This window comes from Aythya fuligula, chromosome 2, assembly GCF_009819795.1.
Source record: "Aythya fuligula isolate bAytFul2 chromosome 2, bAytFul2.pri, whole genome shotgun sequence".
In the NCBI taxonomy this organism is placed as follows: Eukaryota; Metazoa; Chordata; class Aves; order Anseriformes; family Anatidae; genus Aythya; species Aythya fuligula.
In genome coordinates this window covers 96,912,837-96,940,819 of record NC_045560.1, presented here as the reverse complement: position 1 = coordinate 96,940,819, position 27,983 = coordinate 96,912,837, and the positions used below count along the sequence as shown (strand labels likewise).

The 27,983-nt window shown below is 43.4% G+C and overlaps 1 protein-coding gene across 1 annotated transcript; it reads left to right on the top strand.

Moving 5' to 3' along the window:
• The first annotated feature begins 16 nt into the window (after positions 1–16).
• SCGN (secretagogin, EF-hand calcium binding protein) lies at positions 17–26,285 on the top strand. The gene is made up of 11 exons (XM_032182149.1): positions 17–112; positions 582–652; positions 10,014–10,106; positions 10,342–10,431; positions 11,091–11,147; positions 11,960–12,037; positions 21,865–21,920; positions 23,014–23,059; positions 23,178–23,237; positions 23,814–23,882; positions 25,510–26,285. The coding sequence occupies exons 1-11, from the start codon at positions 40–42 to the stop codon at positions 25,636–25,638; spliced, it is 822 nt and encodes a 273-aa protein (XP_032038040.1). The 5' UTR covers positions 17–39; the 3' UTR covers positions 25,639–26,285.
• Positions 26,286–27,983: the final 1,698 nt, after the last annotated feature.

Genomic DNA, 27,983 nt, shown 5'->3' with positions numbered 1-27,983 from the left:
GCGGGTCCTGCGCGGTATTTGCGCGGCCGGGGCAGCACCATGGAGAGCGGCGCGGCCGCACGCCTGGACGCCGCCGCCTTCCTGGGCGCCTGGCGCCGCTTCGACGCCGACGGCAAGTTTTTTGGGGAGGGGGGGACACGCGTGGGGGGACCCCACGGCGGGAGGGGGGGTGCCTGTGAGAGGGTGGGTGTCCCCCCGGGTGGGAGCACGAGTGGTCGGTGAGCAGTGTCTCCGAGCATCGCCCATGGTGTCCCGTGGGTGTTTTGGCTTCCCTCTTCCTCCGCGTCGTGTCCAAACTTCCCCCGTTTCGCCCCCAAAGTTTTCTCCTTTTTCATCTCCTCCCCACCCCTCCTGCTCTGTTGGCTCTTGGCTTCCCCGTTTGTGTTTTCCCTGAAAAGTTTTCTGTAATGAGAACTACGGGATCCCCACAGTGTTGTTCCCACCACCCCATAAGAGCAAAGTGATCAAATGGGACACAAAACCCCCTGAGCAGGCAGGAAAGGGGTCCCCCACCCCGCAGCCTCGGCACAGCGTGTAGTCGCCATAACGCCCTGCCGCTGAGATGTTTTACTTGCCTTTAGACAACGGCTACATAGAAGGGAAGGAGCTCGACAACTTCTTTCACCACCTCCTGGAGAAACTGGGACCAGAAGTAAGTACTGTGCCGTGCTCATCGTGCACAGAGTCCACATAACAAGGCAGTTATATTAGGGGTTATTTGTATTTATTGTCCTCGGGTTGCTAGCTTCCCTAGCAATCCCTGAGGTAAAGAGCTCCTCGCTTAGCAACGCGGTGGCATTTAGGCAGGTAAAGCAACAGGTGCAAAATGTTGGAGCATTTGTTTTCGGTCCAACATCTGCTCTCGCCGTGAGGCTGCAGCTGGCACCAGCCAAAGACGCTGATAGGAAGCATGGAGAGAAAGTCATTTACTGCCACCGAAACACGTGAACAAGCAGTGCCATGCAGCCTGGCAGGACGAGGGGCAGCACCACGGTGATGTTTTATTCCAGCAGGTGCTGATGAGCTTTGTTAATGAGAGGGGTTTATTTCCAAGGTCAATTCTTAACAAATATTGTGTCATTAATTTTAAATAGTGCTTAGGAAGAAGAAGGACGTCTGTATGGCTGAAAACAGCCAGAGGCCAGATAGGAGTCAATTACTTTGCTTGTAAGGTCAAGACCTGCCTCCCAAGTGTTTCTGCTTTTCTCCCCTGGTTTACTTTTCTACTTGTGGCAGCCTTTCCCCATTTCACTCTCTGCACTACAACCAGAAGTTGCACAACAATTTACAGGGGATAGTTTCCCCAGCTCCAGCCGTACTTTGCCTTCCACTGCTTCTGCCAGTTAAATACAAATCCTGCCTCTCGGATTGTTTGATCAGAAGTATCTAAAGTACATGTTGGTAATGGTCCTACCATTTTCACTATGCAGCCTATGGTCAACCAGTAAAAGAAAAGGAGTAAGTGTCTTCCAAATGGAAAGGAAGGGTATGCCAAAAAAAAAAAACAAACAGATATTTAAGCAACAAGTAATTAATGAAAAGGGAAAAGGTAGCTAATGAAAGGCATAAAGTCATGACTATCAAGTGTAAAATCAAAATTACACTTAGAAGCTGAGTAGGAGTCTTGGGTCTTCAGGGCTACAATAAGAAAAGATGCTGTGAGTCGCTTTTTTATCAAGTTTTTGTTTAACTTGCAAGTGGGTTGAAATACTGGCAGTTTCTGCAGAAATGTTTCTCCAGAGCTCAGATGGTTAGACAAACAGATAAGCACACAGAGTTTAAAGCAAATCAGAAAAGACTCAAAGATAAGCGCAAAGAATCACTAGGAACCCAGAAAAGCAGTTCTGAAGAGAAACTGGAAACCTTGTGGTGGGTTTGGACAGGGATGCCAAACTGCCTTCAGCTCCCGGATGATTAGAGGTCCAGAGGAATCTCCCAGCCCTGCTCCATCCCATAGCTGCCCCTCTCAAAATCCCATCCCATGTCCCCACATTTTGGCAGCAACCTCACACCAGCTGGGTGCAAACTCGGTGTGTTACAGCAGTTTTGGCAGCCTTGCTGCCATCAGTGTGAACTGTACTACACCGGGCTCTCCTAGCTGGTACCTCACTTGCTTTTGCTCTCTAGGTTTAGCCATTAAAAGAAAAAGCTTAGCACAGAAGGAATGGAGAAATAATCATCTCTCCCCCCCCCTCTCTCCTAAATGGAAGAAATGAATAGGTTAAACCTGGAATAAAGTGCTTGCTAGCTGCCAGGGCACTCAGGCAGGCTCCGAAGTGTTTCAGGTGTTCTCCCCTGGTTTTCTGTCACACGTCTGACAGCATTTCTTCTCAGGCAATGTTACCTTGGGTAGTAAGACAACCTGCTGTCTTCTTCCCCTTGCTGACAGCCTGTTTGCTGTCCTCACAGTTTTATTTGGGGACAGGCAGCACCAGAGCAGCTTGTCTCCTGCTCTGCATGCAGGGCATAGCTGCCCTGTATGTGAGATCACCTGCAGCATTGCATAGAGCACACTTCTCTACCTGCTTTGTACAACAACTTTGTGTAACGGTTTTCACCCATTTTGCTCTTTTTCACACGCTTTATTTTGTACAGGCTTGTGGTTATTGTGGGAGGGGTAAAGAGTTCCCCCTGCAATGCTTTTCACTGCACTAGAGAATGGTAATGGCATCAGTGACATGAGCAGTGAGCTGGGGCTGAGCATCCCTCTGCTTTAGGGCTCATTTTGACACTTAGTTCTTCTGTGGCCTCTTGACATCTCTGTTCTCTTGCACTGTAAAAGAGAGAGACAGTAATATGTACTGGTGTAACTTCCAGATGTGTCGCAAGGATTAATTAGTGACTGCATCTGAAGTGCTCTACAAGTGATAAATAATGTTATCAGCTCTGGAAGTTGTCTCTGCTTGAATAGCAAATGGTCTCATAATTATATTTTTTCAGCCTGCACTCTCTAAGCTGTTATTTCTGTTAATGACCACTGTAGTCCTTCAGCTCTGTTTTTCTTCCCAGCGACTCAGCAGCATCCCCAGCTGACACTAAATGCCAGGGGATCAGAGCAGCTGGGAAAACAATGCAGAGTGAGCCCTCAGCAATCTGGGAGTCAGATTTCTTGGTGACGGGGCTGAGCAAGGAAGGAAACTTGAAATGCCATCCAGCGAGGGAGGCTAATGCAATGTCTTTTACTGAACTATCAGGAAGCCAGGGAGAAAAGCAAAACTTTGAGGCAAGGGTAGACCTGAGTTTTGCCAATGCCTTTTAACTTTATAATAAACAGACCCAAATCCCAGATGCTGATTTCTGTCTTCCCCCGTCCAGCAAGGGGCAGTTCTAAGAAAATGCCTTTGATTTCCAGATGTGCATTACGTGTGTAGAAGGGGTAAGTGCAACACAGTGGATTTATGGCACTGATGTACTCAAGTGAGGTTTTTTTTTTTTTGATAATTTAAAGATTATCAAAGTTTGTGAGCTGCTGTCTTTATACATCTGCTGCTGCCATCACTCCCATGACTTCTCTCAAACCACTTCAGCCTCCAGCTTCACTGCACAGGTGCCGTGAGCTGCCTGTGCTCTCTTCTCCCACTTGCTCATAAACCTCTTTCTTCTACATTATGGGAACACTTCCATTTGTAAAATCCATTATCTTGCAGTGAAAATTTAGTTTTCTTGCAGCACTGAAAAAGTAGTTTTATTGTAACAAGAAATACTGCCCCTATATTTCTCTCTTACATCACTATGCATCTTTCTTTATGGAAAAGATTTAGGACCTTCCTTGCTTCTTCTTTGCTATAGTTTTAATGAAGCTCTATGTATGTTCTGATAAAAATTAGATAAGGAAAGGTTTCTAGATGAACACTGTAAATTTCGGATTGGCCTTTTACTGAAAATTTCTATAAAATTGTGTAGATACAAGAGGAATTGTACATTACCATTTCACTTTTAAGGTTCATTCACAGGAAGGCCTTTGTTTAAATTGGAGTAAAATTAAGCAGAGATTTAGGAACAACAGACTTTCAGATAAAAGTCTGTTGCCATCACCCAACTGAAAGTGTGTAAGAGGCCATGCGTGGAAGTCTTTGAAGTGCAAATTTGTTCAGGTAAGACAGGTATTAGCCTTGATATAATCCCCGCTCCCCCAAACCACCTAGATAGTTATGACTGGGAGGGGCTGAAGTTAATCTTCAGGAGCTCAGCCTGAACAGCTGTAGAGGATTTGTCTTTTATTGTTACTTCCAAAGATGATCAGCCCCCAGCCTCTCGTGCATGTCAGTCTTGCCTTGCACAATGTCTTATTTGTCTAAATCGTGTGTTTAACTTGGTGGTGAGATGACATGGTCAGGAACAGCTAGTTGCTCAAACCAAATTTAATGTCCAAAATATCAGCCAGCCTCAGAGCCACCCAAAGCAGACTGCCCCTATATTGGACCACCCCAACAGAGCCAGGGTCACAGAGCAGGTCTCTGGTGACCAGCAGGTCAAGTAAGAGCAAGAAGACCCCTACCAAAAAGCATTCATGTTGCAGCTTCCTCCAGGCTAACTCAGAAATCTAAACCCTGAGTCAATTCTGGTAATTGCCCAAATAAATACATTTGTTTATTTAGGTGTGGCTTTTGTCGGCCTTGATTATCCCAACCAATTCCTATTCCAGTTGCTGCAAGTTAAGGCAGAGCACTGCAAACACCTGGAAGTATCTATAATTGCAAGTTTGACACGCCCATGGGAATAACAGGCAAAACTGATGTGTTTTCGTTGCCCAAAGGCATGTCAAAAAGCATTCAGCCTAGTGGAAAGGGCAGAACAAAGAACCTGTCCAAAGCCTAACCACAGAAACGTGACGGCACAGGGAAGGCTGCAATACCCTTTGTTCGATGCTGGTGTCTTCTATGTGAAAAAAAGATTTCCCACATATGTGCTGATGAGAGCTAAAGCAAAATAAGCAATGAAAGCCCGCAAGGGATGACACTGTAAGTGCTCATCTATTGTAGCAGGCAGGATTGTAGTAAATCCTAACCAAAGTACAGGGCCAAGTCCTCCAGCAATAGCACTGCAGGTCAGTCAGCAAGATTGGCCCAGTAGCTTTGGGTGAAATCACATGCTAACAAAGACAAAGAAGTCCAGCATACAACTACACGCATAAAGTGAAATCATTCATGAATATAGAGATTTTTTAACACTACAGGATTTAAAGAACAAATGTTTGGCCAAAAAAAGTTCTCCTTCTAAAGTCGAAGTGTATGTTTCTGACGTCTTGTCTGGTCTTCACTGGCCTTCCATCATTACTATGTGTTTTTTGGCATGGTAATTATTGTCAAGGTTGTTTTCCAACTGTCATTCTTGGCATATGTAATTTATTTTCATAGATCTTGTAGGAACTTGATATCTCTGAGACCCTTTGCACTTCTATCAAATTTGGCTGAAACGTTGTTAGGAGAAACATGTGCTTAAGATGAGCTTCATTTTTTTTCAAGGAACAGGCTACAATAGTCACTTACATTTAATTTCTTCTTGCTTTTTATACCATAATCAGTATAGGGACTGGCTTCCAAAAATCATGTCAAGAAGGAAAAGAAAAAAACTTACAACAAGGCTGTCTTGATCAGCAAGGATTAAGTGAGGCTGCCCCTTTCATCAAATAGTCAGGTCTGCACAGCGCTGCATGCATTCACTTTTTGCTCCCCCAAAACAAATGACTCATAGCTGTATTTTCATCATGAAAAGCTGCTGACAAGCACATGGATCCCTTAAGGAGTAAAAATTTAATCAGAAAGCATGGGGCAAGAGTACAACAATATGAAAGGAATAGGTTAACAAAAGGGACAGATTACAGCCAGGTTTCCAAAGAATCATAATCAACCTTGACAAAGAAATTAAATGCTGTGTGGATTAAAAAAATGTGAACATGCCCTTTCCATTATTACAAACTGTATTAAAAATTAAATTACCTTTGTGATGCTAAATATTTCTGAAAGGTTTCCACAAAAGGAAAGATGAAGACTGGACTTGGAAAAGAGAAAGCAGAAAATTCATTTGTTATGGCAATTTCAATTATAGAAGCTCTCCTCTTCAAAATTATGTGGAAGAACATCCGTAGAAAGAAATTTACTGCTCAGCCCTGAGATATGTATGAACAAAGTCACAGCAATATTTTAAACTGTACTTTTATGAGGAAAAAAGTGACGTGTCCTCTTTCTCACAGGGCATAGTAAGGATTTATTCCTTGACCGGGCAGCACAAGCATGCAACAGAGCTTAGAAACCATGCAGCATCCAACCTGTGAGGGACTTTATATTCATATAGAATAGAGATTCATATGTATAAGGAATATGTATATACATTTTAGATTTTATAAAGCCTGAGCTTCATATGAAGCAACCTACAAAGGGATTAGAGCATCCCTCTGTTCCAGGCTAGTTTTTATCATCATTACAGCCCAATGAAGATCGTATGTTTTGGGATTAGCAGAGAATTGCAACAGCATTTGCTTTCAGAAGCTTTCACAAAAGCAGAAGTTTATCGAGCTGCTAACAAGTTTGCAAGATTTTAGCCCAAGCATTGAACACTTCTGAAAACTTTGCAAACCTTTGAAAGCAGGGAGAGAGGCTTAAAATGGAGATGTTGCCTGAGACAGGCAACATGGTCAAGACAGCACTAGCTTTTAAGAAGAAAAAAAAAAAAAAAAAAAAAAAAAAAGGGTGTGCTCAGCTACAGTGCAATCAGTCCTCAGAGAATGGTGTCCTCGAGACTGAATTTTTTCCCTACTCCCCTTGTAATCCATAGAGGATTGAATAAATAGACTGTGAGCCTGAGGCATTTGCAACAAGCACATGTTTGGCTTTGGCTTTCCTGCTTGCCTCAACCTTTAGTTGAACAGCAAATTAATAATTACAGGGGAGGGAAGGAAGCAAGGAAGGAAGGAAGGAAGAAAGGAAAAAACAAAATTTCTGGGAAATCTGGTGGCCATAGCACTGCGAGCAGCACGTATGTAAATGGCATCCATCCTTGCCTGTGCCTATCTGTAGTGCTCTCCTTCTTGCTAATCAGCCTCTGCCCCTTCTCCCTTTATTGTAAGACTTGCCCTGATCTGGGAGGCAAGGAAATATTTGTAAGAGCCTAAAGGCAACTGGAATATAACATAGACGATACTTTTGTCCAAATATTTTTGAGAAAGGGATTGGCATCTTCATCCATGGTCCTGGCTCTTCCTTGCAGCCTGCTCAGGCTGCCCCACAGCAACCTACAGACCTCCAAAGTCAGATTTCAGAGTGAGCAAGTACAACAGGAGTCTGCAGTTCCTGTCCTTGCTTGGAGAAATGGAACAAGTCATGCAGACTACGTACAGGCTTTTTTCCACCCTTTTTGTGACTGAAAGGCAATTGGAACAACCTACTGGTCTGCTCGCTCCCTCCCTTGGTTTGTGAACACCACCTTTAAAACCTAATGGTCATACTCTGAGAAGATATATCATACATAGTGGAAAAATCTGTAATATAAAAATTATTTTGCTTTGAGTGTGCATCTTGGGAAAGCCCATTTGTACAGCATCTTTTACTTCCCTTTTATTCCTTGAAAGCAAAAATTGCTTTTTAGCAGATGCCTCTACCTTTTGTGTTTCATAAGCAGCGTATTTATGATATAGCTTGTCCAATATGAAAAATACACTACACCTCTCGGACTAAAACCTATTGGAGCTGTGTTTCTGTACATTCCAGATTTGGGGTATTGACTTGACGAATTCCATAGCTTTAATCAGTTAAAAAAGAAAAAAAAAAAAAAAAAAAAGGAAAGGACGCAGTCTTATTTTTATGCAGATAACATTCCTGCCACACAAAGTTCAATGAAGTAGTGGTTAAAAGCTGACACGAAGTTGAACATTTAACAAATGACTAGTCTGAACTCTGCAGCACATTTTGTAAAATATCAGCTCTGATTATAGTTTCAGAAATAACTTATCCTACTGGGCCTGGAGGAGGATAATTTCAGAGTACTTTGCAAGCCTATTGAAGTCAGCAACTGATAGGCTTGCCTAATGCCTGGGAAGTGTCTGGAAGCGTCAAGGTGCAGTCAGGAGGCAATTTAAATGGCACGAGGATCGTGAGCTATAATGCCGAGGGGATGGCCCTCTGGGGCATCTCCCCTGCGGCGCTGCGCCCTAAGGGATGTGCTCCACCTGCCCTACAAAGGGCCGCCTGGGTGCCCCTGTCCTCCCATTCCCCCTCCCAAATCCCCAGATTTTCCTTCATCTGGCTCATCCTCTGTTACCACAGATAGTGACAAGATAAAAGAGGTTCGCTTGCTCTAAGCAGAGCCCCCCTCCCAGTTACTTTGACTTGACACTTATAAATCGAAGCCAATTAACATTTTCTCCCTGGTTTCAACATAGGATCCTCTGCATGGCCCATGCTATTAACGACTGATATTACACCATGCTGTGAAAGATTTTTGTGTGAGCCCATAATGACTGTGTGCAAGCAGATGCTCATGAGCTCAGAGTCTGCTCTGAAGTAAGGTGAAGGCAAATTAAATGATACTATAAATGATCAGTCATACTGTCTGACTACCCATTTAACTCCAGAAATCTTCTTTGTGTTATCACTAGCAGCAAATTAAGGCTTATGGAAAATACCAGTCACACCTAAACATGTGGGAAAAGCTGGTGACGACGCGGGGGTCGAAATAACCCTTAGCTTAACGAGCTTAATCAGAAGATATGATATCTCACTGCCTTTCTAATGACTTCATCTGTGACATCCTGGTGTGTCTCTCCAGCCCAGTCACTGTACAAATCCCCTGCAGCAGAATTGCTTGAGAGCAGCTGGGAATAGCATTATCAGCTGGCTGCTACTGAGTATGGGCAAGGCCAGGAAGGTTTCGGAGCAACAGGCACGTGCAGGTCTCTTTGTGGTGGTTTCAAACACCCATCTCAAGCAAGAAGATGAGCTGCATGGGCAGCCCTGTTACTCTGCTCAGAGGGGCTCCAAAAGTAGATGAAAAAGAGAAGCTGGGTTAGGAGACCCTGAAGGACACTGCTATATCCGTAACTCCACCCAGATGTTGAGAAGATAAAGCCTTTCGAGGGCTTTTCTACAGAGGTGGCAAGGATTTAATGTATGCTCTTGTAAAAATGATAGAAAATTATGCAGAGAGATGGATGGGGTCAGAACCAGGAGCTGGCCGATGCAGGTGCAGAGGGAAATGTGACGTGGTGAGCACTGCTGAGGGATTCACCAGCTGGGCTTCCCAGCCCAGCCACAAAGCTTGTCTCTCCAGAAGGCTGTCCCCAGGCTGGGAAGGTCAGGCTTTGTGTAGCCAAGTCAGACCAGGTACCCTAAAGGTTACCATTTTAAGAAGTCATGCCTGGTTAACCTACACGATGTGTTTCACCTGCCCCAGCAATGCCTGTCAAAACATGTAACCTGACAAATCCTGAGAGCTCCTCACTACGAATGAATCGATTATGGGGTCAATCAGATGCAAAGGGAATGCGAATTGCTTAAAATCCTATGTTATTAACCCAGAAATGCTGACGGGGCTTAGTGCCAGGTCTGGAACCGGCTGACTGGCAATAATAAGCAACCATCTCGCCCCACAGACAATTTTCAAGGCTGATGATTTAGTGAACTACAGAGATGTTCTTCAAGGATAAGGGTGTCTTGTTGAATGAAACAAAATGAGAATTAGCAGCATCTGAACTTCTGTAATACAAATTCAAGCAAAACCCAACCCCAGGGATACAGTGGGAATAGTTGGCTAAAGAAGCAGCATCACTGAAATGTTTTAGGGTCTCCAAGCACTGGTCTCCCAACTGATAGCTTAGTTGCCCCAAAGTTATGTGTAGAACTTATTTCCAGATGTTCAACTGAGGCGGTGTGTGTGGACTTTGAGAAGCATTGGCCCCCAGCTGTAAGGATGCAGTGTTCCTGGTGGTTACCTGTGGGTGAGACTTCCTCCAGGAGGCTAGAAGTGCACTGGAAGTGCCCCCAGCAACTTCCATGCACGTGTTGTTTTCCCCATGGCAGGACACCATCACGGAAGAAAAAGTTCAGAGGATGAAGGAGCAGTTCATGTCCGCCTACAATGTCAGCACCGATGGCCGCTTGCAAATCCAAGAGGTATCTCTCCTCACTCCCAGCTCAGGGTTTCTTTTACAGAAGGAGGGAGGATGAGGGCCTGGAGCGGACCTGGGAGATGTGAGAGATAGAGCTGGGTGGCGAGGGGGTGAGTCACGGAGGGACTACGTAGCCAGATCTCTTGCTCTGGGGTTTATCTCCATGGCAGCTTCTATTTCTCATACTGCATCTGCCGCCGTCCAAGCTTTCCTTATCTTTACTTTCCCTGTTTTTTCAGCTTGCTAATATGATCTTGCCAGATGATGAAAACTTCCTGCTGCTTTTCCGCCGAGAAACTCCCTTGGACAACAGTGTGGAGTTCATGCGGGTCTGTATCTCTGCCTGGCCCTTTCCCCTTGCACACCAATAGCTTCTTCAATACATGCACCCCAACCACCTTACCCTGAAGAGTTAGGACAGGCTGTGAAGGCACACAAACGCATCCCTGCCCTATCCAGGGACACGGAGAAACTCATCCTTGGCAGAATGGGCACAAGAACAATTGTGAAATACAAACTCATTTTTTTTTCTCTGCAAGTTCCTTCAGTTGAAATTTTTGACTGCTTTTCAAAGCAGTCAAAGATTTCAAAGACTGCTTGCAGTTGCTTTTATTTTCAGTTCAGACTGAGGGCTCCTGCAGATCTATGGCCAGCTGTGTGCCAACCTATAGTCAAGGCAATAACCACACTGAGAAGCTGCGTGTACAAATTAGGTAAGAAATGCAGGCCCATTTCTCAGTCTTTTCTTCCATTTATAGAAAGCATGTCTGCGTTAAATACGTGATTGCAGCATGTCACACATACAGCATCCAAATGAGAGTAAACACTATTGTGTGGAAAGTTTATTTTATTTTGTCCACAATTAGTTAAACATTGGGTAACACAACAGCTTGCTCATTAGGGAAGTCCCAGTTCAGATCTTTACTATCTCCAGCGTTGGTGATTAATTGCAATATTTATGCAGTTGTATCCATCTATCCCTATCCAGATCTGGCGCAGCTACGATGCTGATAGCAGTGGATTTATTTCAGCTGGCGAGCTCAAAGTAAGTTATTCTAACCCGTCTCCTGGGGCTTGATCTACGGCTCACAGATGTCAACGGGAGCCCTTCCGTCGCCTTTACCAATTTGCTGCCTTTTTGTGCAGATGACAAATGGCACTTCTAGCTTGTTCACAGCCAGTTTAAGGGCAGGGAACCCTCTGGCCTACTGGCGCAGCTGCAGGGACCATGCTGGGCTGAAAGAGGCTCTGCTGTCACCCCTGCTGTCCCACCGCCCCCTTGCCCTGCCCCATGACCCTAAGGAGCTGCCTCACCTTGGCTTTGCTCATGCACCTCTCCCAGCCTTGCTGAACAGAATTGTCCTTTATTAATGGTGTTTCTTCATAATCTCTTCCTGAACCTGTGGATTTTTTGAATGCTGATTTTTTTTAAAGGCTTCTGAGGCAGATGCCTGTTCAGAAACCACCATGCACATGCTTTGAGCAGTCCCTGGGCTGCAGCCTCCATGTGCAGCCCCACACAGGCAGATACTGAAGTGTTTTGCTGAATGGAGACTATTTTCACCTGAGATCAGTTAGCAAATACTGTAGGACTTATGTTATCTTTGCAGATGATTTTTTTTCATTACAACTGATTCTGCTATGCCTGCTCGGTGGAAATCTGGTTATTTTCTAATGTATTCATAAAAAAACATGCTTCAACTTAAAATGTGAGTTTTACATGAAATTGAAGATGCTGGTACTAATCAGGAATGTGAAGTAAGATTCATGTGCCCCTGATGAATGTGGATCTAGTTTCTTACTGCTCCTTCTTGAATTTACTCTGCAGAGTAACATTTGACTCTTTCCTGACTACAGGATTTCCTGCGAGATCTCTTTTTGCAGCATAACAAGGTGGTTGCTGAAGTAAAGCTGGAAGAATATACTGACACGATGGTAAGAAAAGAGAGCAATAATGTTGTTTGGATTATAGTACTGCCTAAAAATCCCCCTGAGGGTAAATGTCCCGGTATGTGGTGTCACAGATGCCCTCTCAAAGGCTGTTTCTTCTCCAGGAGATCCCTGTGGGAAGTTAAGCAGCACATGCTGCTGCTGCTTCTTTGCACTGTACTGGACATCAGCCGTGAACTGCATTTCAATTATTTTTGCTTTGGGTTGAATGGTTTATTATGAGAAAACAGCTTGACTTTGTGCCACAGCAAACTAAGCCCTAAACCTGTTCAAAAAAAGATGGGTGAGGTGCATGTATCCTTCTTCAGGGGAGGTTCAGCCTCAGATAGGTCCCCAGCTCCTTCTCTCCCTCCCTCCTAGCAAAACCTTCTGTTCTCAAGAGATGAAGGTATCCATCTCTTCTCGTCTGCAAAACCTAGAAAGCCTTGCTGGCTCCCTGCTGCTTCCCTGAAAGGCTGGGAGCTTGAAGGCTTGAAGGCTTTGTCTTGTCCCCTGCCTTCTCACAATGTAGCTTTAATCCTGCAATCATCAGCAATATAATATTTGGTGTAAATTTAGCATCAGTCACCTCGATTTCAGAGCAACTTATTTTATCTAACCATCTGAAAACAAGAAGGAAAAAAAAAAAAGCCCATTTCTGATGTCATTATCAAGGGTATCATTTGAGTTCCACCAGAAGACACCTACTGTTGCAATTTTCTAAATGATTTTCACATGGGACTATCTTGCTTCTTGGCACAAAATCTGTGTTTGTACCTACAGAAGAGCTTGCTATGCAAGCAAATGAGGAGCTGCCCATGTATTTTGCAATACCACATTATGAATGCATGAAGGATCAGTGACTAAAAATGAGACCCTTGAAAGCAAAGTGAAAAACTGTACCTAATGGTGTACAAAGGTGTGTATGTCTTTTTGTATTTATAGAACAATGAAGGGAGAGGAAAGCAGACTGCAGGAATTATTTTCCAGCTGGAAGAGCTTGAAAACAATAAAAATCCAGAAGCTACAGCCAGAACGAAAATCTTTCCAGCAGTGTTTGTAGGTAGCAAACAGCTTTTAGGCTGCTCCATTAAGGCTCCCTTCCCCAGCGGCTCATCTCTGACCGAGGGCTGCTGGTGGATAGGTGATCTGAAGCGTGTAGACATTGGGCGGCTCATTTCCTCTAACTTTTTTCCCTTTCCAATAATTTCCCAAGAAATACCTGTGATTTCTGCCACCCCAGTGCAGCTAGATAGCAACGCAGTTGGGAAGAAATGTGGTGTGGTGATGCAGTCCAGGGCTGACAGCCAGGGGGCCTGGTTTCTATTCCCATATTTTTTATAGATTGGCTTTGTGTCTTTGAAGAAACAGTTTAGTCTCTATGCTGCAGAATAAGATTTGATCTGGGAAAGGGAATGCTTCATGTATCTGGGAAAACCTATGACTTGAAATGCAAGTCTGGCTCATGAGGACAAAAGTTTGCAAGCCATAATGCCAAAAGGATCACAGATGTTATTAGAAAATTAGGATGTGGCATATGTCTTTTTCGCCTTATGATTCTTTGCTATAAAGATTGAGGAGGTCTACAAAGACACCTGATCCCAAGAGCTAAGGTGGGATGTGAAATCACAGAGTAACATCACAGGTGCTGCAATATCCTGCAGCAAAATGGAGGGTATGCATCATGTGTGTCACGGCAAGGTAGGAACATCCACGTGGACAGCATCTCTACAGTAGCAGCTGCACTGCAAAAAGTGATTGCATGGGAAGTTGTCTGAAGCAGTTGTGCAATATTATAGGGAGGGAAGAAAAATTCAGTCTTACATTATCAGTGTATTAAAAAGAGAGAAAATTGTATTAAAAAGGGGAGAAAAAATGACTCGAGGTGCCAAGAACAAAGGTATGATGCCAAGACCCAGGTGATAAGAGCACTCTGCTTTCTCTTCCTGTTTTCTGCACAGAGCAGGAATGTCCCACCGGGAAACTTCTTCCATCACCACTGTCAGGGTGATAGAGGCCCTGACATATTTGGCCGGAAAGCCAGAGCCTCACACTTCATTTCTGAGGCTTTTAACAGGCTTTCTGTTGCATCTCTAGCAACCATCAACACCATCAAAAATTCCTTTAGTGCAGAATGGAAATATTTGTATTTCTTTGCCCCCCTACTTTGTTCCCACTCTCGCTTAGAGCACAAGGTCTTCTGGATGAGGACCTTTTTTTTCCACCACAGCTACAGAGTGTATAATGGTGGCCCATCCATCCTGTTCAAGGCTTTTAAGTGCCACCGTAATAACTTTCGGCTGAAAGAAGCAGCATCCCAAGGAGCAGTAATCCCATCTGTCTCCACAGGCATTTACAGATCTTTGTCCTCTTTTCCCTGCACTCCACAGCTGGCTGCATATATCTTAAGCAGCTACTGACACACTGAGTGGGTCCTCAAGCTTTCTGGCAATAGGGATGAAGGGGAAAAGATAGAAAAGATCTTTTTAAGGAAGATAGCCAAGGTAGAAAGTATTTCTTTTGGAAGTATTGCTTTTGTTTGTTGCTTTAAGGAGCCAGAGATGTCACTAGTGCCTCAAAAAAAGAAGGGCCCTTCTCTCTCTGACCTAGGTTTAATGTAGCGCCACAAATGTTTCTCCTGAGTAAATGTTAAGGAATATGGAAGAGAATATTAATATTAATATTAATGCTCACTGTCATTGGTGAAGGCTCTCTCAAGGCTTAATGGATTTTGGACCCAGCTACGAGTCTTATTTCCAAATTTGTGGTGTAGGCTCTTCAGACTTCTCAGATTCAGATGCATTTACATATATAGACTGATTCATGGTATATATGTATACACACATACATATTAATATTTTATATCATTCTAATGTTATATTTTATATATATTTACACATTTATATGTATGAACACATTTCTCATTCTTTATCTTTAGCCACTTCAAGTCAGACATAGGTGAAACCAGAGTATCTGAGGTAGTGTTTTTGCTCTGCTTCACTGTTACTTGAAGCACTTTCCCATTTTTAACATGTGTATATTGGCTGTCTGCAGAAAGTAGCATCGCTTTATCAAGTTGCTTAGAAGCCATTTGTTAGCAGACTATTCTATTTCCTTGTGACCTTGACATCCCTTCTTCAGAGAGCACTGATTTAGTGATAGATAATCAGGGATTAGATGAACAAATAATGAACCCTTGGGAAGAAAAGCAGTAGGGAATTTGTTGGCATTGAACAAGCACTATGAGTTTGTTAAATCAAATCTTAAGGAGAACCAAAGTCACTGAGTAATGCTGTGAAAGAACATCTGAGTTCTCAAGGCTTTTGGTGAGGGAATGAAAGTAGCAATTCTGTGCTGAGGAAGCCCTTTTGCAGGGTTTCTGTTAGTTTTTTTTGCTTAAAGATATATGTGTATATATATATATTTGCTTGTATTGATAGTCATTAAGGGTGTATTAATATTTTCTTTCACGCAAGCATTTGCATGAGAATATAAACACTGATGTGCTGTTCCAAATCTTTGAAAAAGTCTGTGGGCTTGTCTTCTTCCAGAAGAGACAAACCACAGATGACTTCTAGCCTGAGAGTTGTGGGCAGGGAGCAAAGTGCTTAGAGGCAGAAGCAAAGCTTTGGATTGCTCTGAGCCTCTCTGGGCAATGAGAAGATGTCTGGGAGATGGGGTGGGGGAAGGGATGTAATTGAAAGTGGAGGCTTTTGATAGTGTGGTAAGAATATTATGCCTTCTTTAAGCAACACAAAATGGAGAAATGAAAACTTGCCCCATTACTACTTCATCATGAGGAGTGTGGAGGATGGCAGTAGTACTAACAACCTTTCCCATGCTCCTGGTGAAGTTTCAGACCATGCACACCCAGTTTATGCTTACAGCATTTTGTCACGAGTGGCAGCTTCCATACACATCCATGCACGTAGCTGTGTACTTCAGCAGAATGTTGTAAATGCCTGAATATGAACCAGATTTAAGATGTAGCTTTTGATGAAATTAAGTATTCATCCCTTGTCTTCTGTAAGAACAAAATTCACACTCAGCTCTTGCATTTTGGCATACATTATTACCTTGTTGATCAGTAGTTCATAGCTTCCCAGATAGCAGCATGCTACTCTAATTGGTAATCCCAGTGTCTACAAGCCACATGCAGGGGAAAGCTCAATACTGAGGCAAAGTTCAGCAAATTATGTTACATATACTGCTGAAATAGTCACTCACAGAACACCGATACTTACTTTTTGAATTGCTTTATGTTGTTATAATCAGGCTGAGCATTAAAATGTCCTGTAATTTGAGCATTTTAGCAAAATATAAAGGATAAAAATAACCAAACCAGAATATACTCTTTGCCCACCACAAACTAAATTTCTAGGAAGGCAGTAATGTAAGTGCAGTGACTAGTAATTCAATAAGTATTGGTCATGAACTGCAACATCTGAAGAAAATTAGTATATGGATATGGCTGAGGATGAAATCTTATCTCCAGAGAAGTCAATAGAGCAATCCTCCCAGCTATAATGCTGCCATAGTTTAACCATGCTTATCTGCAGAAGTTCTGGGGATGGAGCTGTGTATCCTGAGCAATCATTGCCCACACATGTGAACCCACAGCTGACTAGGTGAGGGCTCTTGTTCTTCTCAGTGCAAAGGGAAACAGGCGCACTTCTCCCTGAAGATGCTCTGTGTCCATGTGAATTGTGTACTACCTTTATTTTGTGTTGGTGGACTATTGGTGGTTTTGTGGTTGCTGGCTGTCCCCTCTGCAAAGACTGGATGCTCAACATGGTTACTTCTTCATCTGTGAAGTTCTGTCTTTCTGTCTGTGCTCTTTGCCAATGCCTGTGTATTTACACAGGGAAAATCCAGGTGGTGTACTTCCTTAGCACCTTATTGAGCAAGCTAGCTTATCCATATAAATTAAGTCATTTATGACCACCATACAGAGCAGTGCAATGGAAAGACATCTTTATTATGATGACAAAAGCCTAAACAGAGCCTGATATGTTTCTTAATACATCCTAATCCAATTTCCCAAAGCCCTAGAAATATGATAGTGGAGTATGGCCTAAGACTGGTGGTTTAGGGGAGAGTTCTTTGTACTTCCCTTCTCATGATAGTGGTCCATGCTGGCCTTCATCCCAGGTTGCTCTGTATGAATGCTGTAACTACAAGAGACTGTGTCTCCAGTTCTGCATTGGCACTGCAGCCACCGAGCCTCCTAACACCAGCCATCACACTGGGAGCCCTCCCTGAGCACTTCCTCGTGGCTCTGGGTCAGTGCGACTCCTCTCACTGCAGAAAGGCTGCCTTGTTGTGTGAGATAAAGGGAGGGTTCCCACATAGCTCATGAAGGGTTCCCACATACCTTGTGAACACCATGGAGATAAATCTGGCTCCTATGTCACTTCTGGACTTAATCCCAGTGGTTCTGTCGTCTCCAGTTTTGCACTGTGCTTGCTGTGACGTAAGCCAACAGAGGCAGAAAATCACATTTCAGCTCAACGCTCACTTCTAAAGATCAAAACCCATGGACTGCAGATGCCTGCAGGGTTTTGAAAATCAGGTAACAGTCTTTCAAGAACCGAAAGACTCTTAGAAACCCTATACAAAATGACTTACCTAGATTATACAGGCAATCTGGTGGGGCAGAAAAATGAACTTCTGTTCCAGGGGTCCCACAGGGCCCTCCAGGGCTCTGCAAAAGCCTCTGGGCCACCATCCTTCCCCACAGAAATAAGCAGTCTTACTGCTTGGACATGTGTCTTTGGTCTTTGTTTATACACATGTAGTAACGTTTTTTACTCCTTGGCTATTTTAGTTATAGCTGATGTGATATAGGTGGTCGAGATGTACATTTTTAGAAGGTAGATGGTCAGGGAAGAGACAACTCTCCCTGTGTCTTCCCCCAGGGATAATACACTTCATTACACATCAGAGAAGGGACAGAAAAGTGTTTAAAAGCCAGCTTTAGTAATTCCACTGATGACAAACCTATTTATTTTGGTTGTTTACTTCTCTCCTTATCTCTGTCACAGAAAATAATTTGGGTTTATAATCTTATATGGCTCTTCAAAGCATGTGTGAGCTTGTCATATCTTGGTGTTTCAGTGGCCTTCTTTACAACACCTGATTGAGGAGGCAGAAATATTTTTTTTTTTGCTGAATTCAAAGCCAATGGCAGTTTTAATTTAGCACTTGAAATGCAAGATGTAGCAACTTTCATTTTGTGAAACCAAATTTCACTTACGCTCTGTCTGCCTCAGAGTACACAGACTAAATTCAGACAAACAGAGCTAAGACTTCCCTGGTGCACTGCCATTAAAACGTCAGAGAATTAATTTGTGCAAACATTGGGTAGCTTGACAGTAAAACAAATGCATCATTTTATAAAGCATACTGCAGAATGCAACAAAGCTTTTAATGAAATTGAGTGTTATTTAAACATGCCAGACCTTATCCTTAACCACATGGAGATGTTGCATATCAGCCTGGCAGCATAAATACACCTTTTGAGAATGTAAACTGAAAATCCATCAAGTTTAACATATCAAGATGGTGTGCAAAGGCAAAAGGTTCAATTAGAAACAATCTCATAATAATTTAGAATACCTACTTCTCCCACAAGGTATGCATCATCATATGGGGTGGGTACCCTCTGTCATTCTTTGTGTGCTTATGTACACAATTAGCAGATCAGATCAAACACTTGCACGCTTGAAATTTGAAAGTTTAATTAATGAACATTTCCCTAGGCTTTTCCATCCCAAGATTGCCATATAGCGCGTATGCATGAGCTACAGTTGTCCAAATAATAGGATTAGGTCTATCTTGTTAGCTGTGGTACCTGAACTAATTCAGTGAATGCTATTCCATCTTCCCTACGTGTTTTCCATCTTTCATGTGGAATTCACAATGCAAGAATTAGACCGAACTAGCTCTTCCAGCAAGAAGTTTTTTTTGTATGGGCAACAAAAACATCTCATAGGTTTGAAAATTTCATTTAGAATGTTTCCTGCAAGGAAAAAAAAAAAAAAAAAAAAAAAGGAGAATTTGAAAATGCAAAGATTCTCTCTTGATATTGCAAAAACAGAGATGAATGAAAGAGGGCAGAGAGGAGAGCTGTTTAGATATAAGTAGACATGGTAAACCACTGGAAGTTTACTGTTAAGCTCAAAGATTGAGTGCAAACGAAGCAAATTGATTGGGGACGTTGTTTTTCAGTAAGCATTCCACTAAGGGATGTATTATCTCTGTAGTTAAATTTGTTTTAATGGAGTCTGCAATGCTGCTGGAAAATTGCAAAGGGTTCAGAAATGGGTAGAGTTGAAAACCACTGGCTCAGAAAATTGATAACGGAGCAGAAAGGCTTTCACAACTAAACCATCACCTCTAATCTAGCCTGTTTCATTAAGGGCACACAAAGCTCTCCAGCTTCTCACAGCTATTTGAGACTTCCAAAACCATGAAAACACTTTGTACCCACAACATAAAGCAAGTGCAGGGCAGGTGGGACACTTGAAAGTCCCAGGAAAAATATGGCTACACTAGGGTAGCTTATTTTTTATGATAAATGAGATGTGACTTGAGATGTTTCATGGGAAACAAAACTCATGGCTTGTCTTAGACAGGTCTACCTAAAATGAAAAATGGGCCTAAGACTGCTTCTTGGATTGGGGACCAATTCTGTTCTGGTCCCAGAAGTTATCGTCATGGTCAGCATTTATGTATGTTTATTAGCATGATTGTACAGTGGTTAGGAACACATTGTCATGGAGCTGAGCTTCTCCCAGGAGCTCTGTGTGTTTACTTTCTTGAGGAATCACAGTGGGAATGGCACATCTTGAACCCTGTTGGAATCCAAAGTCTAGGCTGAAACACAGGCTTTTAAGTCTCAAGAGAGTACTTCTGAAATGTCACGGAGAATAGAGGGAAAAAAAACTTATTTGGGAACTCAGAAAATACGTGTAGGAGGATCTGGGTGGAGTTCAAAGAGTTCAAAGGCCGTAATTTCCAGCGTGTTCTGATAAGGGACTTGTGTCTCTACGTGAGGACTAGGCCAGCACCTTCAGCTCAGCCTGCTCTGTCCTGGGCAGGCTGAGCTCATCCCAGAGGGGCAGAGCATCCGCAAAACGCTGCCTTCGAGGCTATCCATCTTATGGTGGTTTCTTACAGACCTGTGGATACTGTCGGGGTCACTAATGCTCCTCAGCAGCCTATATGGAGAGAATTAGAGAAACATTTTCAAAAGCTGTTGATTCACTAGACAGCCAAGGGGCTATGGCATCCCTACTACCCACATTTTGGCACCTTCTTTAGCTGGCTAAATAGGAGTTCATCTCCATAAGCTTCCTTTATGGAGTATTTTTCAGAGTAATTGTGCAAGCCGGATGTTGTAAGGCAGCCTGCGAGGGCTCCTCTGCAGAAGGAGCTATTATGGTTATCTCCCTCTCTCCTCATACAACATACAAAAACGGCTTAGCCACTAATGTGGTCATTTGGAAAGAGGTTTTTAAAATGTGATCTGTGGTCATTTACCTCTACAGGGAACATTAACCATTTTCTATTGCCTGCAGAAATACTGCTTTATCTGCAAAGAACTGAAAGCTCAGCTTTTTCTCTCCGATGGCAGTGGGATGCTGTCATTGCAAGGACATTTCAATCCCTCAGTGGCACCAGTGTGGGCAGCTCCCACACCCTGCCTCCAGCCTTGCCCTGTTGTGGCCCAAGCAGACACCAGGGAAATATCCTCACATTGCAGTGGGACAAACTAAGGGGCAGAATGCAAGGTGGAAGTAGTAGCTAAGATGGAGAGGGACATCTTGGATTGACCCAATCTGAGAGAAATCCTCAGGATGGTTCAACAGCTTTAATTTTCTCTCTTTAATTTGCTCTAGGCAAAAAGGAAAAGTGGGAAAGTGTCTTTCCTTGTGCCACTGAATATCTGCATTGGTATCAGGACATGAGTTTTCCAAAGATCTCAGTATGGACCTTCAGTTGTCCATATGAATTTTACACTTTCTGTCAATAGCTGAAAAAGTGAGCCCGTACCAAGTGTTCATCAAAACTCCCATCCAAACCTCAGTACTGTAAATCACAGAAGAATTAATAAAAACCTGCTGCAGTATCTTATTTACTCCCAGCACAACAGAGGGCTACCACAGACTCACCAACCTAAGTACAAGCACCAGAGCAAGGGGCAGGGATCTGACAAAAAAAGAGGCATTGTGTTTACTCAGTGGCACCCCAAGAAACATCAGAGGATGGTCCCTGTGAACCTATGGAGTATGTGCCTGCCCCAGCAGTGTGCTACCACACCAAAGGTTTTTGGTGATTTGGCTGCTTGTAACCACCAAAAAGAAATGAGGTTCATGGAACAAAGACCAATGAATGTTTTGTTATTGACAAAGAATGACAATCCATCTTAGGAAAATATGTGTTTTTTCCCCCATTCATATACTGAATACATTTTTTCCTTTTAGCTTTGAGCCATAAGTTATTCATGTCTGCAACCCATTACACTCTTCCCCCATAACTTATTTGTGCCTTATAGGGAAACACAGTACCAAATACATTAAATAAACAGATAATATCTGGCGGTGACTCACCAAAAAGATTGCATTAAGAAAAAAATAATATTCGGGAAAGGAAAACTTTTGCACTCACCCAAATTAACCTCTTGAGATTGGCAGCATGAATCTTCTTTAGAAGATTCAATGCTAGCCAACTTTATTTCAGGGCACAGCAAAATGTCTATCAGCTTTTTTTGTATGTCTCCTCCTCATGGCCTATCTATTTCATGGTGACACTGTCTTCTTGATTTTTAGATGAAAATCTTTGACAAAAACAAGGATGGACGGCTGGACCTGAATGACCTGGCAAGGTAGGCTTCAATTACAATGATGCATTTTTCAGCTTGCAATGCAGATCTAGGCAAGGTGATGACTTAAAGCAGTAATATCTCTCTGGGAACATGCATTTGCATCCTAAATTACATCAGGCACTCTCACGTAGGCATCTCAGGTCTCTGACACGTGGTACTTACTGTGATAGCCTGTGAGTGCTTAGTGCTGATGACACTGAGCAATGCTAGGAGTGGTTCTGGGTCACCAACTTATTCTGGTATGGCTTGTGCCCCCCCAGCACGGCTCCCCAGGAGGTGGCAAAGAAGCCAGTAGTGCTGCTCCTCCAAAAGGTTGGCAGTCCCTCTCAACAGAGGACAAGCATTTGTTTCATATTGCCCTGTGCAGCACAGATGGCAAAGAGGTTTTGCTCCTTTATTGAGGAGTCAAGGCACCACTGCTGGTGAGTTTGGCCATGTCAACAGGAGAGGATTTGGAGAGACAAGGTGAATGAAACACATTTGTGATTGAAACACATTTCTTGCACCTTGAGCCCTTCAGTTTGTGGAAGCGTTTTGGCACACCCCAAAACTACCAGCTCTCAGAGCCTCGAGGCAAGCAGAGCAGCTGGGAAGATGAAAGCTTTCATCAGTGCTGTGAGGGACTTGTGCAGAAAGTGTGGGTTGGGAAGGAGTGTAATTTGTGTGGCCTCAGAGCTCAGGCCAACATTACTTCATCCCTTCCTTTTCCAGCCAGCAATTCTTCCTCGAAAAGAGGGTGATAAATTACAATTTCCTGTAACACAGCACAATAACCCAGTCGCAGAGGAATAATAGTCTGGCAGCTCTCATGTCAGAGGCTGGCAGCCTCCACTGCAGTGGGCCATCAGGAACAAAAGCGAGAGGCAGTGGTGCTAAGAAACCCAGTTTTTGGTGAGCCAAGGAAGACCTGCGGCTCCCCATCAGACAGGGAGGGAGGCACATGCTTACTGAACAGCACCCATGAATAACCTGCAGGAGGTTTTCTATTTTAAAGGCCCGTAATCTCAAATCCTCCAATGACCTGGAATAGTTCAGAGCAGTTTGTGTGAAGATGACAAAGTGGCAAGATCGTAATTTAAATCTCTCTTTTCAGGATTCTGGCGCTTCAGGAAAATTTCCTTCTTCAATTTAAAATGGATGTAAGTATTTTTGATGCATTCCTCCCATCTCTCTCAGCTAAGATAACCTGTGCCAAAACCCGAATCTCTTTTTTTTTTTTCTCTTTCTTTTTCATTTGTTTCTCCTCCCTGCATGCAGGCTTGCAGCACAGAGGAAAGAAGAAGAGATTTTGAGAAAATCTTTGCACACTATGATGTTGTGAGTCCTAAAGGCTGTTTCTTTGTGGTCTTTACATGACACTGATTAAATACAAGCTGCTAACAGTTCCTGTCCCTGGTGGGTGCTGTGGGTTGCAGCAGTGCCAGATCCCGTGGGCCAGAGGTGTACAGGTGGGGCGAGCAGAGCTGGCTGATGCTCAGAGGCCAACTGGCAAAGGACACATTTTCACTTTTTCAATCAGCACAGCCAGTACTGCTGCATTAACAATATCTCTCTGCAGGAGGTGCAAGGGCTGCAGAAAAATTAAATCCCTTCCAGTACCGAGCCAAGAGTAATTCTAAACCTGGCCCTGGGCAGACAGAAATGCCCAATCATTGGTTAGAAAATAGCAATCCAGAGCCACTTCTGCCATTCACACGATGGTGTGGTGGGATGACTAGCAAGCCTCACTAAATGGTGGGAGATGTTGCTGCCATTTGAGCGGAAGAGATGCTTTGGAGAAAAGGAAGGGATCCTAGCATTATTGAGCTCAGTGACAAGGTGGATCTACTGACTAGTAAACATTTCTGTGGTTTTGACTTTCTGGAGGGTTTTGATGTTTCTTCCATCTTTCAGAGTAAAACAGGAGCTCTTGAAGGCCCAGAAGTGGATGGGTTTGTCAAAGACATGATGGAACTGGTCAAGGTATCTTCATGGCTCTTACTATTTATTAACACCCTATATGTCCTATAATAATTCAGTGTTATTCTGGTAAAGTTATGTAAATAGAGTGGTTAGTGGGAACAGAGAGTCAAATTTCACTTTGATCAGAAGCAGAAACAGAAGTCATCATCTCAACATAAACACTGTAGAGCATTTCACCATATCACAGAAATTCTGCCTGACAAATTAACACAGCTTGACTCAGCAGTTGTATTTAAGAAAAGTCCATTCTAACTCATGCTCTGGGCTGAGCAGATATTATGGTATCACAAACAGTTTATGAAAATTTAATCACCACCTACTCTACCCACACAGACATATTTTTTACTCTAAAGACATTAGTATTTAGGATAAAATAGCTGAAGGGTGTGAAGTTAGCTGAAAGAAAAATTGGAATGAGTAATACGTGCCTCTGCCTTTTCATATCATATTTGAGTGAAAAGCAAGGTAATGCTGGTCAGAGATGGGAGCCCCCAGCTCCCACTGACAGTGACACTAACTGACGGTTCCCAGAGCATCATGAAGCTCAGCTGAAACTTCAGGAAGTTCATATGTAGGATCCTTGGTGGTTGTGATTTTGTAAGGCCACACAATCAGCTTTAGAGGACGATATTGATAGAGCTGCCTCTGCAACAGAAATCTTCTTTGACTAAGAGCAAACCATTTCCCTTATTATTCTGCCTTCAGGCTGCTGGAACAGCTGTTCAGAGAGGACAGGGCAATTCATATTCAGGAGGTGGTAACAGTAGTACAAATGTTTATACATAAAAACAAAAAACACAACAGTTGTTACTCCTAAATTCTGCCTTCTCAATGATGAGCAAGTATACCTGTATTGATATCGATCAGCCTACAGTCCCAAGTCCATTTGGCAGACACCAAAGACCTCACCTGTGTGCAGGCAGCTGAAAGTCTGTGTATGTTGTAGCCATGGCATGTAGGGAAGGGTGTGAGGACAAATGGACCACTGGGCTTGTGCTCTGTGCATGTGTGTGCAAAGAAGCGAGGATTGTACTTGCCCTAGGGGCCTTTCTTCATCAGCATCACTCCTGAGCACCACTAGCTGTGTGCGTGCATTTGATCTCCTCATTAGGAAGTGGAGAGCAGGGAAGTGGTACAGCATTAACAGCAGGCAGAGGCAAGGTGGCCTGTAAAGTATGCCTTTAGCATTCATTTGATCCACTAAAAGTATTTCTAAGCTGCAGACTGGCTTGTAAAATAGTGAACTGGCAACAGAAATGCCATGTGTAACATGTGCCTCCGTGGGCAACAGGTCTGAGAGAGGAAACAATGAAAGCAGAGGGCCAGACCTTTCTGCAGACACTTGTTTGAAGCAGATTAAATACTGCTGATCCTAAGGGCAAAAACCATCTCACATTTCCTTGTGGGACTCACCATGCCATAAGCTTAACCATGCCCGTATTTGCAGGGCCTCATTTACCCCTTCCCTGTTCACTTCCCCACTCTAATGAGCTGATGTGGGGTCAGGCCACTTGGTTGCTCACCCTTTGTGGCATCTCCCTGCAGCTGCACTGCCTCCTGCTTTTCAGAGCTGCTAAAATCCGGAGCTGTTTTCCCTCTTCACAATATTGTTCTCTTTTGCCTGCAGCCCAGCATCAGCGGGGTGGACCTGGACAAATTCCGCCAGATTCTGCTCAACCACTGCGATGTGAACAGGGATGGGAAGATTCAGAAATCGGAACTGGCCTTGTGTCTTGGACTTAAAATGTCCCCATAGCTGTGGCACTGCTTGTGGCTGTGTTTTCCTTGTGAGATTGCCTGCTACTCCTGGTGAAAGTGTGCTGTGTAAGCAGGCAGGTGGCAGAGCAGGGGGGCATTTGTATGAAGGGGCAGCAGATTGGGAAGACAGTTTTATCAGTGTATTTAAATACCTGAAGGGAGGGTGCAAGGAGGATGGAGCCAGGCTCTTTTCAGTGGTTCCCAGTGCCAGGTCAAGAGGCATTGGGCACAAATTGGAAATCAAGGGTGTCCCTGCTGGAGTAGGGCTGGGACCAAGCAGCCTCCAGAGGACACCTCAGCCATGCTGTGAGTCTGTGACAAGTGTCAGTGGGTGGTATTCAGTAGATGCCATGGCTTGTGGGCCCCTCCAGCAGCTTCTTTGCCCACAAGGACACCATTTGCTCAGAAAAGGTGCTGCTCACCTACTCCTGCCCCCGTGAAACACTGCCCAGCCTGTCTGCTAGAGTAGGGACAAGCATCTCCTAATGTCAGTGCTCTTGGGCTGCTGCTGCTGTGTGTTTCTGATGGTTACCTTCCATGTGAAGTCATTTCTTTGGTGAGCATTGTGCTTTTGTTTGTGCAGTTAAAATATTGGATGATTGACAGTGTATTTGTGCAGAAATAAAAACAACAACAACAACAAAAAAAGGCAGTTACAGAAAATCAGAAAGACTGGAGTTCGTGTGTTATGTACGGAAAGCCATATGTTGCAGGCTGACAGAGTAGCCATTTTACGTAAAACCCATCAAATGGCAAGAGGTTTTGCAATGCCTGTCAGCTGTGGTGGTTTTCAAGTCTGCCAACAAATGAAACACATTCGTTTCTTCCCATGGGGAAACAAAACATAACAGGAACTAATATTACCTCTAGAATGAAGTTGCAGGGTAACACCACTTGTGGAGGAAGCCTTTCTTAATAATAAAGTATTAAACAAGGTTTCCATAAATTGAGAAATTGGAAGAAGTCTAATTAAAGAAAAGCTCATAAACACAGGCGTATGTTTTTTTAAAATCCACAGGAATTAGCAAATTCTTGCAAGCTTTGTTGAACTTGAAGCTTTTTCTCACTCCCAGGCCATAAATGTAATCCTCAAGCTTAAAGGCATCAGCGTCATTTGTGCCATGTATTTTCCTATTCCAAAGGATTTGACCGCATATTCAGAAAGTGCCACACCTACACTATCATGCCCAGGTAATACTTTCTTCATTTCAAATGAGAGTTGCTGCGGTAGGGCTGTCAGCAAAACTTGCACACACTTCAGCATTTATGTCTCCTGCAGATGAGGGACCCAGACGTGACACTACAAGTTTCTTTCTGGTTATGTTCTTTGCACAAGATGGCAAAATGAAACACTCCCTTTATACTCTGCTTTATCAAAACTAATCAGAAATTGCCTTCAGTCAACACACACAGAGATGGTGATTCAATAAAGCACTGAAGAACATATACAGCTTTAGGGAGATGCTCATTTTCCGTTTACACCCATGATGATAAGCTCGTAGACAAAGTGCTAAGTGCGTGTTTAAGCACAGCACTGAACTAGGCCCTTAAGCTTTTAGCTGCATTTTATCCCCATGGCAGCAACTCAAATCACAACCCCAATAACAGAGCTTCACAGCAGTTCAGAAAAAACATAAGCGAGAAATCAGACCTGAGCCACAGCTCCACAAGCCACCAGGGACATGCTTTAACTCCCAGCCACTTGCGTCTGAGGGAAGAGCAGTGTTCAGGAGCAGACGATGACAGGGAGGAAGCTGAATGGAAAAATCCCATGTGCTGCTTACCAGACGTGCATTACCACCATCCTGAACAATTCACCACAAACTTCGTGGGGGACGTCACCAAACATCTTTTCGTCATGCCTCAAGAAGGTATGACTTGCCAGCCTGAATAACTATGCCTTTAAGTACATTCTTCTATTGCATTCTCTTCTGTCAGCCTTAATATCATTCTCATTGTTATTTCCATTTTATTAAACTACAGTTTCTACTAATTTGGACAGCAGATCGATTCCTGTACCATTCCCTACAGAAAACTTCCACTTTTATCATCTTTATACTGTTTTCATGATAAAAGGTCCACTTTGTTTCACCCATATTTAATCCTATCAATATAAGTAGAACTATTTTTCATTTATTAAAGTATAAGTTTCAGAGTGTCCTGCTCTGCTTCACCAAAAATATAGAAAATTTTAACCTAAAATAAGAAGAGTCTCTTATGGACTGTATACAAGCACAGCTGTTATTTCAAGCATTGCATAACGCTGCACCTTTACTGAAACCTTACACTTTTCACATCCTCCTTAGCCAACAGTTTTTCTGACAGACACTAAGTGGTAATGAA

Bases quoted from the DNA above. Each gene is read 5' to 3' on its own strand.
- SCGN (XM_032182149.1), top strand. From the start codon at position 40: ATGGAGAGCGGCGCGGCCGCACGCCTGGACGCCGCCGCCTTCCTGGGC. The intron at 113-581 runs GCAAGTTTTTTG...ACTTGCCTTTAG, and splicing joins GCGCCGCTTCGACGCCGACG to ACAACGGCTACATAGAAGGG. The intron at 10,432-11,090 runs GTCTGTATCTCT...ATCCCTATCCAG, and splicing joins ACAGTGTGGAGTTCATGCGG to ATCTGGCGCAGCTACGATGC.